At 38.7% G+C, this 20,460-nt stretch overlaps 1 protein-coding gene across 2 annotated transcripts in view; it reads right to left on the bottom strand.

The window, feature by feature from the left end:
* Kr-h1 (Kruppel homolog 1) overlaps positions 1–20,460 on the bottom strand; it is a 73,917-nt gene that overhangs the window by 23,776 nt on the left and 29,681 nt on the right. The window contains exon 2 of one of the 2 annotated variants that reach the window (XM_065237987.1): positions 19,194–19,239. Coding sequence is in view for 1 of the 2 variants with exons in the window: in XM_065237986.1 (XP_065094058.1) it covers positions 2,020–2,101 (82 nt within the window). In the remaining variant the exon portion in view is untranslated. Of the gene's footprint in view, positions 1–2,019; positions 2,226–19,193; positions 19,240–20,460 lie in introns of those variants that run through there. The other variant, XM_065237986.1, reaches the window with a different exon arrangement.

The raw sequence follows: 20,460 nt of genomic DNA on the forward strand, positions 1-20,460 counted from the left end.
GTGCTCCGAAACTGAAAAGTTCAAAATTACGTTTGATTGAGCTGAATTTCGCGTCTATTATGACTAAATTTTATGTCAAAATTGACGCTCGTATATGTCAGTCCAGTGCACCTAAATTTACATTAAATTTTCTAAGTGTGTAAAGAATCATTCGGCCCAATGGCATTTGGCCAAGTGCCATTCAGCGTAACGACCCATCACAATACAAGACACCTCAATTAACGTTGCAAGTTTTATCAATGTTTTAAAGCATTCTACAAGTCTAAATCATGGTCTACAGAACCCCCATAAAACTTGAATTGTCACATGGGATACGTATCGATAGTATGCACAATTAGAAATAACTAATTTTACACGTGACGGAAACCATGTCAGTCTCAGAGCACCTAATTGTACGTAATTTTTTTTTAGTGTGTGGGAATGATGAGAAGAGTCCAAAAATCAATATCTCAATCCAAGGTGGTGACTTACGGCTTCTGAAATTGCTTTGGATGCGTTACAATATGGGTATTTTTGTAACAAGGACGACGTGTTCAATTCAAATCAATTTGGAATTCAAGATGAGTTTGATACGCTTCATAAATATGTGGATCTTAAAAATAGCCGGTGAATGGAAAAATCACTAACTTAGAAAGTTTGGAAATATCAGAAACAAAAAAGATTCATACCCTTTCCAAATTACCATGGGATTGATTTTGGATGGGTTGAGGCATGTTCGGTCTAGACATTTGCCACTCAGAATGTTTCCGGAACTCAGAAAGTTTCCAGCACATATATTTTTTTTTTAGCTTAGGCAATTTTCTTAAAAAGTCTACAGTCAGGATTTCGGAGGACTTGCAAGGAGAAAGATAATTTCATTGACAGATAATGTGTACGTCAAATACAGATTCTAATCTAATCAAATCTAATCTAATATAACACAAACGCTGCGAGTGCGAAAAAGCATCCTGAAAAATGATTAGGTTTTCTATATACCTCAAAGATAGATTCAGGACAAATCAAGATCCTAACTACTTAGAATGTCAGAAAAGATTTGCGGACGTTCTGGTGAATTTTGAGTTAACTCCCGACCCACCCTCTGGGGTTTGTAGAGGAATTCATTCAAAGACGTCAAAAGTTGGCACTCAAAATATTAGGGATCAACTCGGAAGACCACAAGGACACATTAAGCACAGGTACATAACAAGTCAGAATGGCTTTCATATTTGGGAGTTTTGTCGGCATATAAACATTTGCGATACGGTGCTATGCAAATGTTTCTGAAAACCTTTAGGGAAAGAATGCACGGTGTCAGTTAGTCACAGTTGGGAGTTTGATCATGGAATTTAGAAGATTTCTGATCTATAACTCGCAAGACATTTCTAGAAGACCTCAATTAATGATTTTTCCATTGAGATATTTGGTTTTGACATTGTCCGAGATCCTTTGGACATATTCTCAAGATTACTAAACACACTTCTAAAGTTAACTAGACTTGCCTTCAGGTCGCTGGACTGCAGGCCTTGCCGTAAAAATCATTCAGATTAAAGGTCCATAGAAAAGCTTCCGCTGAAAATCACAACCACTACCATTATCATGCATTTTCCCTACAGAAGGATATTGCACTAACCGGCATAATAAAAACTAACATGGTTTGAAATTGCCGGTTTTTGGATTTTTCACAGATTCTTCTAAATTTTGTCAAATTGCATATTTCGCAATTGATCAAAACTACGTCTATCACCATGACCGAAATCAACGTCAATTCGATTAGAACTCCGCAATGTCACAATCTAGTGACAACGATAACACCTTCCATCACACCCAATTATAATTTCATAAATAATCAGCATTATTCAGTGACAGGCTTCACGATTACCCTCATACGAACGGTTTTACCAACCTTTACAAAAAAGGTTGGCCTGTCCTTTTGCTTCGACTTCTAATGCTTGATAACGAGATGAACTTTTTGACCCGGTACAATACATCATAGCACAACACATCAGTTGTCAACAAATTTAGTCCAGAGATTAGCTGTACCTTCAGCAGGAACTTCCTTGATCTCCGTGCCTGACTTTGACAGTATATCCTTAATCCAGTCTTGTTTGTTCCAAAGATCCATTGTATTCTGCTCCTCGCTAGCTGCTCCTCTCAGGTTATCCAAAAAGATCTTCTTCGCGCTTCAGACTTTTCTTCTCCGTATTAATCTAGCACTTGCTTTCTTATTATTCTTGATTTAAAAACTAACTTTTATCTTCGTGAAAACTTGTATATTTTTCTAACTAGTAAACAAACACCGATTTTTTTTTCTACAAAAAAATCTCACGTTTGGTACGGCATGGGGTCACTTGGTGCATTTCAAGCACCATCCGGAAAACACTGTTCTACTGGTTTCTTCCCTTTGTTTTTTCTCTTCAATTTTCCCTGCCAGGATAGGAAGGGGATGTTCCCTCAACACCTCTCACCACTTGTGCTCACTCAGTTAACCGATCGCTATTTTTTTTGTATCTTCTCGCGTTAGCACCGAACGACGTTCTGCAGGAGACTGACGGCGCTCGCGATCCACCGCTTTCCTCCTAGTTCCACCAGAAGCAGCAGTAGCTCACCCGACCCGAAGGGGCAGTTCAACACCCATACTGCCAGCGATGTTCCATGCTAAACGAACGACTGTATGCTGTGCTATATACACATGTAAGATACCTTCGCACGACGAATACCGAAGAAAATCATCGAAAAAGCTCCGAACCTCCCGAAGGTGCGTGTAGACATGCGTACGACTGCTTCACGCACTTTTTGTCGAATGTATTGGTCGGGGATCGATCGATACGCACTTCCTACAGCGTTACCCAGTGCGACCACAGGGCGTACGTGCATAGGATCAAAACAACAATGAACCCACTCACTCTGCTCATGCCAACACCACCCACCGACCCACCACACTCTCTTTGATGGGAAAATCCAAGCGGCAGGTTTTGGTATTGGTGAGTGAGCTGCCCAAAATTATGTTTACATTTCTCCGTTCGTTTCCGTCTCACACATCATCAAATTTTATTTTCGGCCTCCACCGTCAATACAAACACACGCACCGTGCTTAGCCATTCACTTTTGCGTTAGGTCAGGATTAGAGCATCGCCGCCAGAGATTGGATGGTGTACACTGGTTCGAAGCAGATTACCACAATCTTCGTCGTCGTCGTCGTCGTCGTCGGTGTTGTTCCACGAAATCTACCCAGCGGGGAACGACAAACAGGGAATGATTGTTGCCTAGATCAACACCATTGAGCTGACACTTCACAAATCACGCTGAAGAGACGCTTTTCGGTCGATCACGGGTTTGTGGCGCCGCGCCGTTCGTGGAGGGTTGCGCGTGTTTGAAGCTTCTTGCTCTGTTCTTGGTTTTCCGTCTTGCAGTCTTGAACTCAGTTGACGATCGACGACAATGCTCCGATCCTCACGGGCAGAAATGGGAATTTGATTATCAACACGCGCAACCGACCGGTTTTGCGAATTTTTTTCTAGTGTGGTTTTTGTGCCGAATGTTTTGATTGCTTACTTTATGGTACAAAACTGCCAGTGCCAGAGGATTAGGTGGTTTTGTAAAGTTGCGCTAATATTGATTTCATTTTTTTTTTTGGATAAGGTTAACAGGAAACTTCTTGTGTCATGAACTACTTCTAACGTTCTAACTGGATGTGACGGACACTTCGAGAGCGGTTATTCTTTGTGTAATTCGATACTGTCTAGTGGGAGCTTGAGGATTCGGGCATTTTCTGTTGGTAGATTCAATAAGGACTGAAGTTTTGTTGATCGATTGCTTTTTGCATAGACACGCCATGCGAAATAAGTTGAAGGTATTTTAATATACATGCGTAGTGCAAAACTTTGGTTTGTCAAAAAGCGGAAAGTTAAGTTTATTGCTCTATTTTTTGGTCTCAAGCTCTTTCATTCCCGGTAAACTTTTAGATAAATAAATCATGTACTTGGAAGACAAACGGTATTGGGGTATCAAAACAAATGGGCCGAACACGAAAACGTCTCTTCCCGAGCAAAGTCGGATATCAAAATAGTCTCAAAATGATATCTAATTTTGTTTTTGAAATCATGTCTGTAACATATTTGGATATGCTATTTTTTTTTTAAATTTCGTTTGGATTCATATTTTGATATTTAAAAAAATATAATTAAAAACACAATTTTATATTTTATATAAAAAAAAGCATCCACATTTATCACTGCAATCTACATATATTTTTAGTTTTACTTTTTACCATTCCTGTTTTCTTTATGAAAATCAAAAAGCGAATTATGATTTTTACAGTGTTGTTTTACAACATTTATATATATTAATCTACCTGCTAATTGAATTTCGTCCTGTTCGTTTGTAATACTTATATTAATACATAGTCGAATATATAATATAAATTAAATAGCTTTCGTAGGCTTGGTCGGTTTCTTAGCTCATATTTAAACATGTTGATATATATCTCATTAACTATCATTTCTTTCCCAACAAAATAAATATCGTCATTCATGTCTGTTAATATATGAAGAAATTGGTCATTCATAATAACATAATAATCATCGTAGACTAATTTTTCACGTGCTTCGTGTGTCCTATTCCTATATTGAATACACATAATTTCCCTAAAATTTGTCATGAAAACGAAACTCTAAATTTCAAAACATCACATTGTCTATTTCTATACTATTGGATCTACTAAACTACAATCGTTCGTCATATTTTAACAATTATTATTTGTCTATGATGACAAAAGTGATTCATTATATACTTTCTTGTAATTTGTACCACTGGATGATTATTTCCAGTTCTGTACTTCAATATGGCACCATTTGCACTTTTTTTTTTTCCTTTGGTTTGTTTTTTCCGTCGATCTTGTTCTCCGTGCTGAGCACCAATGCTACCGACGTGCCAGGAAGGCAGCTCCCACACATGGACCCTACCTATCGACCCATCAACTCATGAACCGGGGACCAACGGCTTTACTTCCCATCCGAAGGAAGGCGTGATCAGAAATGTTATGCCTCAGAACATCCCGGCGGCGCCGACTGGGATTGAACCCAGGCCTGCTGGGGTGAGAGGTAATCACGCTTACCACTACACCACCGGCGCCGTTATACCATTCGCACTTTATTTGCAACATTTTTTGATTTTGAATTTTGAATTTTGATTTCAAAACATACAGATTACTAATTTTGATATCATAATAACAAAATAATAACTAATTTTTTGTTTATTATTAACGAAATTGCTAATACCAAAACGCATACATGGATTTGTTATCAAGAAAACATTATCTGTAATCTTTTTAATATCCTCTATATGCCATTTAGATCTCAGTTTGGTTATGATTACTGTAACTTGACCACACGGTAGGCAAACTATGTTATCACGAACGCTTAAATCAAAATATCACATTTAGTTTTCATTTTGTTTTCATTCTCTGCTCGGGTTCGCTCTTTTGAAACATTACCCAAGTAACATTGCTAGTTTGATCAAGGTTTTAAAGCATTCTCAGGGCAAACGACGCTTATTTGGATGCATTTCTTACTTAAGTCATTACTTGGGAACTTCTACGGGAGTATCAATCGTCGTATGTAACAAATTTGACAGAAGCATAAACACTGTACTTACAACATGTTGTTTTTCACTAATAAAATTTTGCAAATTTTTCAAATCTTTAATGGAAAACGGTTGTGGGTGGCCCATAAAATGATAACCACGCTTTCCGTGAGATATTAGAACATTTTTAGCCCAAAACACAAACAGGTTGGACATGAGTGTTTCCGAATGGAATGAATCATTAATCATTACTCATTGGTGAGCTGTTAACAATAATTGCATTTTTAATTTATTTATGATGTTTTTCTACAGGATAACTTTAGAAAAAGGCGTGTTAAAAAAGTTGATAATATTTTTTTTTCAAAAACTCATGGCATGGAAATGATCGATCTGATCAAATTTACATCTGAGCAAAAGTTGTAGGCAGGGCTGTAATCTGATCACTCAATGCGCGCAATGTACTGATTTTCTGAAACAAACAAAGTGAGAATCAAGCAAACACAAAGTTGGTTTGCTTTTCACCCTGCGCAAGTGTAAAGCAGTGAGAAGAGAAGACAGACACACTTCCAAAAATAACGAAAGCTCAATGTGTAGCCATCGCTCCCACGGCTCAGACGCAAAGAGCGCACTCAGTGTAGGGTTGCAAATGGGAAACACAGCAAAAAGACAAACAATCTTCTTTGTTATGCCCTTCTTCATCTCCTATGCATGCAATCGCTTTGTTGACAGTCTGCAAAGAATTCAAAGAAGACATTAGTGCTTGTTGTATTATATTCGCTCCCTGCGCCGCACTGAGTGTACCGCTCTTTGTGTGGATCGCTTTCTCACAGATTAGTTGGAAAAGAGTGTGCGAAGTAAATGGAAGAACCACACACTCTTTATCGAGTGTTGTGAGATGCATGCACAAAGTTGCTTTGCCAACGCTCTGAGGTGCTTTCCAGCCCTGGTGGTAGGTAATTATATGTTCTTTAACTATTTGTTTGTATAACTTCTGCGTGAAGTTAATGATTTACATAGTTTAAGATGCTAATTTCAAATAACAGACTAAAGAGGTAATTTTAAACACACTAAGTTTTTTTTCTACCGAGCTCGGCTGTGCAAATCTCGGCAAGTTTTACTAAGATCTCAGCAAACAGTTAATTTGTTTGCTGAGATTCAGCTAAGCATTATCCGAGACTCAGCAATCGAATCTTACTTTTGCTGAGATCTCAGTGAAACTTATTTTTGCCGAGATTTGCACAACCGAGCTCGGTAGAAAAAACTAATAAATAGAAAAACTAAGGAGATGAAAGTATAGAGTTGAAAGTTTCGTTAGAGTACGGCAGTGTGAAAATTGTATATAGAGAGTAGAAAGCGATCAAGAACAACTTTTAGGAAGGTATAAATCGGGTTGATCATCTCTCTTTATCAAATTCCCCCGTTGGAGAGGGATGGAGAGGAGTATCCCCCTCTCCCACCATCACTGACAAAAATATATGATCACCGACTTGGTCATGTACCGACGATGTGTTTGAAACAGTTCTATCGATTATACCGCACTCAAGTTGTTATCTGAAGGGAGGCATTCAGTCGTAAGTTTGAAAATTGCAGCTATTGTTATAAAACTGTTTCAAACACATCGTCGGTATATGAGCAAGTCGTCAAGTCGACGATGACAGGAGCACATACCGTGGTAGAGGTTACAACTGTTTGTGTGTGGCATTTTTATAGAATATACCAGTTAACAAAAATATTGCTGATGATGATGATGATGATGATGATTTTTTTTCCGTCGATCTTGTTTTCCGTGCACCAATGCAACCGTCGCCAGGGAGACAGCTCCCACACCTGGACCTTACCTATCGACCCATCAACTCATAAACCGGCCCATCAACTCAAGGCGTGATCAGAGATTTTATACCTCAGAACATCCTGGCGGCGCCGACTGGAATTTAACCCCAGCCTGCTGGGTTGAGAAGTGATCACGCTTACCAGTACACCACCGGTGCCGCTATGTTGAAGAAAATATAATATTATATATATATTAGAGCGATTAAGCGATAAGTGCTCATATTATCTTTGCTTATATAATTCAACCCTTATTAAAAAAAAAGCACCATAATTCCATTCAAAAATAGAATACATAAAATTGAACAAAAAACTTAAAATACACAAAATTTTCTAATAAATCATTGCAGACTTTTGACTCTACTTCTTCTCCATAATTTGAAAACACCAAAGCGCTGAAGGTACACAGGCATCAGAAAACAAATAAGTTCACGAAAGTTTTACCTTTAAACCCCTGTGCATGGGTGATATTTTCTTTTTTGTTAAATCACTGGATCCTAATTCCGTTGAGATGGAAGCAACGTAATGGATTCCTTAAATAAAAGCGGTTTCGCATTCAGTTCAAACCGAAAAGACTATGCATGAGGGAACTGCAATTTCAGCAAAAAATAACTGGACAAAGTCATGCAACGTGGTTGTTGAGGCTGGAGTTGCAGCGCTGAACAACATCAAGGAAAGAGAAGAAGAGCTAGAGGTACTCGACGAAGAATGGTGGTGGTGAATATGGAGGCAGCTCCCGGAGGTGACTGAGAAAAAATAAATAGAAAAAGAGCCGGAAATCGAAGCACAGCAGCCACTTGTATTCTGGTCTGCGAATGACAAGTACACACTAAATTTTGTTTGCCGGAACTGTGCTGGTTGTGCAACAAAGTGTGTACTATTGGACAAAGAGGAGGCCAAGTGTAAAACAAAAAATTGAAGCTTTACAAAAAATGGCCCCCTACTAAAAATATGCAGGTAATTTTTCAGTGGAAGCTTATTGAATATGCTGAGTTTTCTGAAATTTTCAAATTGGCACATAAAAACTAAAAAAAAAACAAAATAACAACTTTTGGAAAAATATTGAATCTGTTAATTTGGAACACATTTCATGTTATTTTTAAACAGGAAACGAATTGCGTTTAGAATCGTTTTCTGTGTAAAACTTACAGTAATTATGAAGTTTTTTTTTGTTGTTGTTGCTTATGTTTAGTGTCCAATATGAAAATGTCAGTAACGTTAAGAATTCAATAAGCTCCCAAAACATTTTTTTAATATTTAAATAGTTAGTTTTTGCTATATTGGTACTTATTTGTTTTTATTTTTCTTTTAGTAACCATAATTTTAGATGTTTATTAACGTGAATATTTTTTTCTCTCTGGTAGCCGCGATTGCAATTGAACACGCAGTGTTTTGCATTTGGCTCTTTGGATTATTCTGTTGATGTTCCCGGCGATCATGTATTTCGCATTGGAAAAATTTATAGTGAGTCCCATTGATTCCCTTTTGTAAGGCAAAACCACTTTTTTCCTTTGCCTGATATTTGGCGAAGAAGGGCTCTTCATGCAGACTCAGTCCTTTATTCAAAAAGCATGATATCATTCTGCACGCCGAATTCAGGGACCGTTTTTCAAAAAGAATTACAAAATCCCTCATCAATTAACCACCAGAAGGTCAATAATCAACGTTCTACTCTGGAAAGCAAATCGCCAACAACCGCTCAGCATGACACTTCCTTCAATTATTCCTTCCTGAAAAATTTACCAACTAACGCTTTTCAGCAAACACCGAGCCCTGTGGTGGTAAATTTCAATAAATATAAAAGCTTACCTCATCCTTACGCATCCCACGAAGCATGCTTCACTTCAAACAAATTCACCGCGTAACAATCATCGACCAACTCGATAACCTAATCAATAACATGTTCTTTTCGTGCAACGCTGCGCTGTCTATAATGCAAATTAAAATGACGACTACCACCAATTTGCTACGTTCTTGATAACCTATGTAGCACATTATAGAGCAAAACCAGGCCACCGGCACGAGTCTATGGCCAAAGAGGACTTAGGCTATCAGCATTCTAACTAATTTGTACGTTTCGATTTCTTTTCCATCCTTCAAAATCATCTCGCAAAATTTCCTTCACTTCTAATCACCAGCCTGTCAAATGTGCCTTGGTCCGGGTGGCGCAAGCGTAAGCCTCAGGAGGTTGATCATCAATCCAAAAACATGTATTATTCTATTCTATTTCAAACCAACACTAGGGTAAGTGTTGCAATTATGGCTGGAAGGTCAACTAATTTCTGTTGGAGTTTTTGATTTATGCGCGACTTGAGCTATTGCTCTGTCTCAGCTGCCATTCCCTGCCTGATCGCAATCTACTTTTCACAAAATTTTAGATGATACCGGCTTTTGAAGATGTCATGACTTTCGTCTTATAATTAATAAATCATAATATGAACATGTGGCCATAACCAGAATATTTACCCCAGTGGCAGACGGGCCACTCTAGTGCTCAGAAGATGGCAAAACTTGCAAAATTCCGGCTTGCTATTGCCAATTTTTTTTTGTTTGTTTCTCGCTACAACAGTTGTTGTTGCTACAAATGGTACTGGGGCGTCATAAAAAAAGAAACACGCAAAAAAGGTCGAAGCCAACTCCGATAATCTCTGCACGCGCGCAATTTTCGACCAATCGCAATCGCCTGAACCCCTCCCTTCCTCAGGCACATTCCACCGCTCGAACGACCCGCATCCATGCGTTTGCCGCCATGACCACATCTGCTGGAAAGAACGTTGAGCTGACTGAACTGAACTTATCGTGCGCTTGGAAAACAACAGCAAAAAAATGGCAAAGAAATAATATTTACTGACAAAAAATAGACTCACGCGCGGGCATAATTCGGTCAAAATGTTGTGCCGTACCTCAGGTGAACTGGGCTCAACCTGACGGCGCGTGAATCATGCACTTTGTGGGTAGCAGCACGGCAGCAAGCAGTGGCAACGGGTGGTGGGCATCGATGGACGACGAGGTGCGGAAGGTAATTAGCGATTTTTTTTATTTCTTCTGTGCCTTCACTGAAAAAAATGTTCACATAGTTTCCATTTGCGGATGCACATAGTATATTTTCCAATGACAACATTAATTATTTTTATCTGAACGATCACGAGAATTCCATGTGATAAGTCACATATAGGTTCATGTGATTTTGTAGAGCGATTTCCATTTATGGATATTTTCCATTGTAAATGTGATTTATTTTTTGAGTGTTGGCCAATGGAAACACGTTTTTGGCAAAGTTTAATGAAAGTCTTAATATTCGTTCGAGGACGTTTGGAAAGAAGCAGCGGCATCAATTTGAGCGCGTCATTTGTTTTTTTATTGCTCGCATGTTTTCGGTATGCGGAATCAACAGTATTTCCTGTTTGACTATCAATGATTGTTGGAAACGATGTGTTTAGGTTTACGAGAAGGTTTTGAATGGCAAAGCTGGTCTAGTTATGAGAAATGCTTAACTTTTGTGCACTCTCATGAAAATACCTCATTACATTTAACTGTAATTGTTGAAGATTGTGCAGATTTATGGCGCCTCAGATAGCGTAGTCAGCTAAGGCATAGTAAATATTACCTAACCAGTGACGGTGGGTTCGATTTCCAGCCCGGTCTAGGAAATTTTTCAGGCTGGATGTTTTCTCAACTTCCCTGGGCATAAAGCATATTTGTGCTTGCTACACAATACACAAGTTCATGCATTGGTTGGCTGAGAAAGCTCTGAATTCATAACTGTGAATGTGCTTGAAGAACATTAAGTTACGATCTAGCGCAAGATTATGTATGTTGAAGGCAGACAGAACTTCATATCATTAAATCATAAATCATTAATAAATCAAAATTGATGCAGAAAAAAAACACAAAATATAGTACAGTAACCCCTCCATATATGCGGTGAGTGGTACCGTCCACCCACGGCCAAGGTTGCAAAGACTCATTTCAGCTAAAATAATGTTTTTCGGAATAATAAAACCAAAAGATGGTATGATGGCATGTTTTACTTGTAACTTACAAGAAGAGGTTACAAAGTATGCGTTGGAAACATAAAACCTGTAAATTTTGCTTTCTATGAGTCACAATCAGCGATTTGCTGATCGCTGAGTGAGTGAGTGAGTGAGTGAGTGAGTTTGTGAAAAATCGCTGATTGTGACTCTCATGAAGTGAAATAAACAGGTTTAATATGTCAAACACATTCTTTGCAACCTCTTCTTGTATCCTACCAATTCAAAATTTGATCATGGCATCTAATTATTTCATAATTTAGAAAAACATTGTTTTAGCTGAAATGAGTCTTTGCAACCTTGCCCACGGCTATATCTTGGCTGGCCTTCAATCAATGTTGAAACTTCACAATCAACCAAAGTTGAGAGCACGCAATAAGGAAATATGCGATTAGCAAAAATCTTGAAATTCGAAGAAGAAGAAGAAGAAGAAGAAGAAGAAGAAGAAGAAGAAGAAGAAGAAGACGGGTTAAGTATCGAGAAAATTGATTCATGAAATGCTCCATAAACCATCCATAAATGCTCCTTTACTCAGATTAACTGTCTAGCCCGTGTTTTTTTTTTTAATTCAGAAGAGTGGAGCAACGGGCAATCGTCTATGATTAAGGGTTTGCGATATTATAGTTTTTAATTTCGATACGAAACGAAACGGCATTTTTATCAGCAAGCATATTCCGCGAAATGGACGAATTGAAACTTCAGAAAAAATGCAACACGAAAGCAAAACATAACATTAGTGAATTCGCGAAATCAAACGAAATTCTTGTAATATTTCGAGGAATGTTGTTTACACTACTTATAATATTAATGAAAAAATCGATACATTTGATACAAACCGACAAACTCAAGTAGAAGAAAAAGAATAGTATAGCAAGGTGGCCACTAAACCGGGAAAACTGAAAGCACTCATAATCTTAAATAACTATGAAAAACTGGAAAATATTCAAGAATTTAATGGAACATATAATTTTAGAAAATAAATATTAAATACTTTGTATCTTGTATCTCTTCAAATTTTTGAACTAGCCCTACAATCTTGAACAGGTTGCTAAGACTCTGGATCTTTTCAACTGAAGTCTCAGAATCTTGAGAATTTGTGTGAATAAGGGATCAGGTGCTATTCAGGGGGCGACCCCGGCGTAGTAGTTAGCATCCATACCTCTCACGCCAAAGTCACGAGTTCAAATCTCACCCCCGAACAAGTCACGAATGACCCAAAAGTGTTAAAGTGACTTTAATAAAAAAAAAAGATGCTATTCAATTTTCGCGAGTAAAAAACACACATTGTTGCGAGACTGCACTTAAAGTTCCAAAGAGATGTGAAAGAGCATTTTAAATCCTGCAGCACATTTCATTCTTCTTGTGTTGGAGAGCTGCCGCTCTTGGAGAATCAAAAGAGAGAGGGAGAAAAAGACTCGTTGTTAAGTCTCTTTCTCCCTCTATCTTTTGCTTCTCCAAGAGTGTGCTTTCTCTATGTGTGTAGCGTTGTAGGATAGCTAGAGGTAGCTTTTATACGCCTTTAACAGTGTCTGGTTAAGAAGACACGGGCCCATAATATCAGCATCCTTGGTTCAATTCCAGTCGGCTCCGGTTTATTTAATTTTTTTTTTTAACATTGGTATTTTTAATAAGGCAAAATAATTAAATTCATACCGATTTTCTTTGGCTAAAAGCTTTAAGCAATGAATATCGTTAGCTTGCTTCACTAAGTGTACTTCGGCGGATTAATTAACATTCATGGACCTAGGATTTGTAATCACTTCGGGTTTGGTTGCTTAAATACACACATCGGTTAGTTCTAAAATATTTATTAGAAAAAAATGGTACAATTTTACAAACGGAGCTTTTGGTTCATAACGGCGTGCCCAAATATTTATGAAGTAAATTACGATAAAATTAATCAATTCAAATACGGCTCCGTGCTACTTCGTTCTATGTGCTAAAAACTATGAATACAAAACTTTTTCAGATTAATTACAACAATAGTTGCACTCATGCGTATTTAGCGATTTTAGGGGAATGATGAAGTGAAGTACGACAAAGTGGTGCAGAGCCCTATTCCCCTAAAGGATATTTTCAAGGCAATCGATTTAGGACTGTTAGCAGATTATGGATATATGAGTTTGTTCAAATAATCATCGGTTTTGTTTTCGCTGTTGCTGATTTCGTCTGCTTTCTGCATATTTTATAATAGTGCCAAGTCAAAACAGTATTCGTTGCTGAATCTGCTGTAGAGTCTAATTTCCAGACTAAACTTGCTTTCAATTATCACATCAAGGTTTGTTGGAACTAAAGCGTGTGTGGCAGCTGTGGTTAATTTTCGTGACAAATGTGGCTGGTCATTAAACTAAAGGGAGAGAGATTTGAATTAAAGTATGCAAAGTTGAAGGTTATATATGTAGTATATCTGGAATATACTGATATAAAAAATGCATGCAAGCGTTCAATCGTTATGACCAGTTTTAAAAGTGACAGTTATTCTGAATCACCCTGTAGTATCATGTAGAACAAAACGTCCAATATAACACTCATGGATTATGTCATTGCCTTCAAATCGTCCAATGTAACATGTCCGATATACATCTTGACTAGTCAAAACGACCTATGTGATTTTTTTCTATACTGAAACAAGAAATTCAAAGAAAAACTGTGATTTTATCTTTTCTACTGAATTTAAAACGTTATTATTTACTGACTACGGTAAAAATAGTATTGCAAATTGTATCGTTTCTAAACAGTTAAATAAATAATCTGCCGAACTTCAACTTCGATTTTCTCAAAACGGTGGATATGTCACATTGGTCCTTTTGAATAGTTAGGCAAGATTGGTTGTATTCATCTGAACAACGTTTCCAAAGACAGCAACCTTCTATGTATCAGAGCAGTCAAGTTAGAGCAATCAGCAATCAGAAGTCAAATGGTACATAGGAGGCGACCCCGGCGTAGTGGTTAACATCCATTCCTCTCACGCCAAAGTCACGAGTTCAAATCTCACCCCCGGACAAGTCACAAATGACCCAAGAGTGTTAAAATGACTATAATTTAAAAAAAAATGGTACATAAGCGCCGACAATAATGGCTCTAATGTTGACCTATGGACCTAATATTGGACCCATCGCTAAAAATTCGGTATCTACCAATTTAATCTAGATGAAAACGCCATTGGGACGGTACTAATGGATATTTTTGGTCGCTGTTGAAAATTTAGTCAATTGCTTGAAAATATGGGCCCAAATGCATTTAGGCCTACATTACATCCATTTCCCCTATATGAGAATTCTGATCTCAGCTGTCCAGTATACAATAGGTCTGATCCATCTGAATAACTTTATTAAAGACAGCAACCTCCTATTTAGTAACACTGAAAACGAAACTAGCTCAGAGAGTGAGTTACTTTGACTCAGCTGTAAGTTACTTTTACTCATTCGTATGGAGAAATGTTTAAAAGCGTAAGGTCACTCAGCGCATTTCTCCATACGATTGAGTATAAGTGGGTCACTCACTGAATAAGATTCGTTTTCAGTGAATGTAGACTACTTAAGCAAACCTTTAAAACCAAATGACACTAGCGCTGCATGGTGAGTGAATTCTGAACAGAGAGGCCAATCATGCGATAGGTCTTGTCCATCCAGAAAACTTCAGAAACCTGCTTTCTGATCGTGCTGTTTTAAACATGGAATTTGATGCAAATTGCACACAGAGCTGAACCATCCAATCTCGTGTAACATTTCTGGTTTTATGATGGTTCTGTAGACCATGATTTAGACTTGTTAAATGCTTTTTTTCCTTGATTTGTTTTCTGTTGATCTTGTTTTCCATGCTGAGCACCAATGCTACCGACAGCAGGGATGCAGCTCCCACACCTGGACCCTTTCTATCGAACCATCAACGTCCGATGACGTTGACCGGTGCCTGTAATCTATCGAGGAGGCAATATCCCGGGCCAAGGAACAACACGTGCCAGTATCCATACAGGTGTGTAGCACTCTGAACCTTGAAAGCTCTATTAAAGACCTCATTAGACTCCGTAACACAATTCGTAGGTAGTACCAGCGTACTGGTCTGCCTAACTTGAAGACCAATTGTAATCGATTAACAAAGATCATTCAGACCAGGATGGTAGATCTCAGAAACAACGATTTTTCCAATAAGATCCGTTCTCTCTCAGATTGTGCAAAGCCCTTCTATAAACTAACAAAAATCTTTAACAATAAGACAACGCCCATTCAACCACTTGTACCGTTGAATCAACCCAAAGATTCAGTTGCCCATCTGATAACCCCTGAAGAGAAAGCTGATGCTACACTTCGTCAGTTCTCATAATCTCGGATTGAAAATGGCTAGTCCAATTTTTCTGTGGAATCCGAGAATACGACTGACAAACCTATATCAAATCATCTAAAAACATGAAGGCCTCAGGTTTTGACCAAATTCTGGATCTAGAACTCAAACACTTGAGTTCCAGATTCTTCAACCAACTGTCACTGATTTTTAATCAGTGCCTTAGGCTTAGCTTCCCCTCGTACTGGAAGTCAACTAAAGTCATCCGCATCCGGAACCATGAGAAAGACTTGTCCTCTCATTCAAACTACCGACCCATTAGCCTTCGCTCGGAGATATCTAAGCTATCGTCTATAAGGGTAGGGTCATGGGAGCTCTGACCGCCAAACGTCAGAGAGGACTGGATATCCTATCTGATTATTTCAACAGCTGAAAGATCCGTATAAACGTCATCATATTTCCTCATTCCAAATATCCCAAACTTGTTCCGTCTGAGAATAATAAGATCGACTCAAACTGCACAGTGGTGGAATGGTCCAAAGAGGTAGTCTACCTCGGCCCTACACTCGACAGCAAGCTGCTTTTCAGGGAACACGTTGACAAAACGAAAACAAAATGTAACATCCTGATGAGATCCTTCTTCTTCTTCTTCTTCTTCTTGTTCGCATTTCAAAGCTTATTGTTTGCGCATATTAGCTTATTGCGTGCTCTCAACTTCTAAATGCACTTTCACAGTTATTAATTGAGAGCTTACGATGCCAATACCAATGCATGAATTTGTATATTGTGTGGCAAGCACAATGATACTCTATGCCCAGGGAAGTCGAGAAAATTTCCAACCCGAAAGATTCCCTCGACCGGACCGGACCTCCGTACCGGTAATACCGTGCCTTTACTGACCAAGCTATGAGGCCTTGACTTTGAACGTTGATGAATGTTCAATAGTTAACCATTGATAAACAACTACCAACTTTATACTAAACAAATCTTACATTCAATCTCAATAGAATGGTATTTTTAACACTGAATTTCAATCTTAAATGACCATTTTATAAGCGTTCATAATCTGACACTATTTCGTAATACACTTTTTTATTATTTTATTTAAACCCCACTATAGGTTTAGAGGCTAATATTTTCTATAGTCTTCATTGTTTACTGCTCAAAGCAAAACGAAATATTCGGCAAAATTTCGTGGAATTCCGTTTCGAAGTGAAATAAATGGGATAACTCGATATATCGGATGTCCTGATCTACACAGTTAGAACAATTCATGTACATTTAGGTGCTCTGAGAGTGACATATACGAGCGTCAATCTTGACATAAAGCTGAGTCATAACAGACGTGAAATATAGCTCAATCAAACGTACTTTTCATCGAGCAACGAACTATTCATTCTCGGAGTACTTAATATTACACGACATATTTGTATACGTCTCATCTTTTATGTTAACGGCGCCGGTGGTGTAGTGGTAAGTGTGATTACCTCTCACCCCAACAGGCCTGGGTTCAATCCCAGTCGGCGCCGCCGGGATGTTCTGAGGCATAACATCTCTGATCACGCCTTCCTTCGGATGGGAAGTAAAGCCGTTGGTCCCCGGTTCATGAGGTGATGGGTCGATAGGTAGGGTCCAGGTGTGGGAGCTGCCTTCCTGGCACGTCGGTAGCATTGGTGCTCAGCACGGAAAACAAGATCGACGGAAAAAAACAAACCAAAGGATCTTTTATGTCAAAGACGGATTCCGTCACGTGTAAAATTAGTTATTTCTTATTGTGTAGGATAAGCTTCTAAAAGAAGATTCAAGAGAAAAAGTTTCTAATGAAGCTTCTAAACAAGATTCTGAAAGAATCTTCTCTTGGAAGCTCATTCTCATTTTTGGCAATTATGCTGATGGGAATGGATAGAACAGCAACTAATAAAATGTAAACAAACAAACACGTCTCATTAGTGCAAGACGCTGACAAAATGCTAATCGAAGCGTGGACGCTGCTTAGCTTGACGAGAATACGAATTCCCCTACATTATTACCATCAGTCCGCTGTTATGACCACCTCTCACATTTGATTGCTTGAATTGTTTTTGGGACTTGAACCGAACACCTTAGTCATAAATCTTTTTAGTTAGAATTGTTTTATTGCCAATTCAGAGAAAAAATAACATTTGGCATCACCTTTAATAGCATGCTGCGGCTGTCACTTGCGTCGTAATGTTTTCCCTGAAAAGCCAACATAATCTTATTAAAGATTACCGTCCCGTCATGTTTCCCTCGCCTACTATGTCAATATGTCACATTAAATTCAATGTCGATTGATTTATACCCATTCTAGTTGCATCCCATGCAACACAACATCCCAGCACACGAAATGCACCACCGTTCGAATGCACATCTATTCGTGTACTGTTCGGTCCTAGCCGAATCTGAACCCAACAAAGCCGAAGTTTTCTGTTCGTTCGAATTCGGAATGCACTCGAACCTTTCATCCTAGTGTTGGCGTCGTGCTGAACTGGTATTGGTACGCCATGGCTGGGTGGTGGTGATAGTGGAAAATCGAAATGAAAAGCGAAACAAGCGAATGGAACACGGCAAAGAACAAGAAACCCTCGACTGCTCGCCCGTTGCTGCTGAAATGTTGTGCCGTGCCTCCACGTGCGAACAGAATTTCTCACTCTCCCTGTGCGCTTTTCGGCTGCTGCTGCTGCTGCTGCCTACCATGCCATGGATGACTGGCTGGCTGGTTCATTGCTTGACTATGGCTTGTGTTGTGTGCATTCATCATGCCGAATATTGCTGTCGTCGTCGTTACCGCCAACCACGCCACCACCCACCGACGTTGTCGACCGATTCAGTGCGCGTTGATGATGACTCGCCCGTTTCAGGTTGGGAGACATGACTATGGTAGGCAGCCGTGCAGCGACGGGGTTAGAAGCGTTATGTGTAATGTCTGTATGCTGCGTAGTTGTTTTTGCTTTGCTCTCTTATGCTTCGATGGGCACCGGGGCAGCATGCATTAGTTTTGTTCGACGAGTACCGACCTCGTCAAGTGAAGTCTACGGTAGGTAGGCTGGTTTTTGTATTTATGCACTGCGCTCTCCGGCATCGAACATCCTAGGTCGAGTTGGGGAGGGTGATAAAAAATTAACGCTGCGCGTGCAGTGATAATCATATTGTTGTTTGCCGGACCACATTTTTTGGACGGTTTACACCCCCACACCCATCCGAGCAACGTTTACCCACCCGGCAAACCCGGCGATTGTCTTATTTTCGTCGTCGTCTTGCGATTGCTTCGCGTGGCGAGGAGTTCTTTGTTCGGTGGTTTGGTTGCTACAATGAAGCAATATGTGACCGTCAATGATGGAGGCAAGTGATTCAACGAGAAAGCATATTTAAAATGCAAGAGCAAGACGGAAGCGTCTTATCATCACTTTATTTTTATGGAAGTTACAAGATTGGAGTGTAATCAAAAGAATTGGCACACATCTTGATTAAACATACCTTTAATATAAAGTTGATCAGCAAATCATGCCGGATTAGCGAAAATCTGAAAATAAAAGAGAGAAGCAATTCTTGAATTATTTTGGATATTTTTTACTAACGTAAATCAATAGTATATGACGGCAAAATTCTGTATATCATGGTTCAAAACCTGATAAACTAAGCTTGCTTGATAAACTGATATGAAATTCTAAAAAATTTCGTTGGAATCGATTTACTATATGGATAATTTTGCCGGCAGTCAGTCCATTTCCTTGAAAAATAAATGGGCCAAGAAATGACGACGAAAATCCAACCGAATGGTTAATCTTTTAAAATGTGGTTTTAATAGTTTTAGTAGATGTATTTAAAATTCAGGGTGATAAAATTTATTATGTTTCACGTTATATGATATACCTAATGGGGCTTCCCACGTGAGCGTGAGTGGTAGGGGAGATGACAGTGGGATTTTAATTTGTCACGCTCTCAGTTCACGCTAACCAATGTTGGACTTGGAATCGAAGAACACTCCGGTTTTTCTTCCATATTTTAACACTTCGGGCAAAGGGGTGACCTTGCATGTCCAAACGGCTTTAGTTACTTTTTGAAGCAACCGTGTTCAGATAGGAAATGTGTCAGGCGGAAGTTTACACACTTAGAAATGATTACCGACTTCGGTAATTATTACAGCTGAACTGTTCGGTCAAAATCAGGCATTTTAATTTATTAGCTTTAAAGCTTCAAAACAAGGAAAACTTCACCGCAATGGCAAGACTCGATTATTTAAACAAGGCTGACAGTGTTCTGAAATTAAAATTTAGTGAAACAGCTTTTGAAACGAGGGTCAAAGCTTACCGGTAAAAAATTACCGAAGTCGGTAATAATTTCTATGTGTGTACCCACCGACAAACAGACGTAACTCTTCATTCTGGATTATCGTTCACGCGTTTAAAGACTGATTTGAATATTATAATTTCCGCGAACTACTCATCCCAGCGCTGGCATCGGATCACTTTGACGTTTCTACACGCAAACCAAAAAATCATTACATTGACCTTGCAGACGATACAATTATTTTTTTTTATCGTTTTTATTTCGTGTTCTGTCTCAGTCCTGCAAAATCTCGACAATACACGGTGATATTAACAATTTTGCTTGGTCACTCATTTAAGCTAACAGTCATAGTCAAGGTAAACCCTGTCAATTTTCAATGACAATGCTGTCAGTGAAGAACATGTGTAAAAAAAAATTATTAACTAAATTTATAACGAAATTAAATGACTTTAGC

The sequence above is a fragment of the Ochlerotatus camptorhynchus genome, unplaced genomic scaffold, assembly GCF_037179485.1.
Source record: "Ochlerotatus camptorhynchus isolate MF236.1 unplaced genomic scaffold, CSIRO-AGI_Acam_v1.1 ptg000670l, whole genome shotgun sequence".
Taxonomy (NCBI): Eukaryota; Metazoa; Arthropoda; class Insecta; order Diptera; family Culicidae; genus Ochlerotatus; species Ochlerotatus camptorhynchus.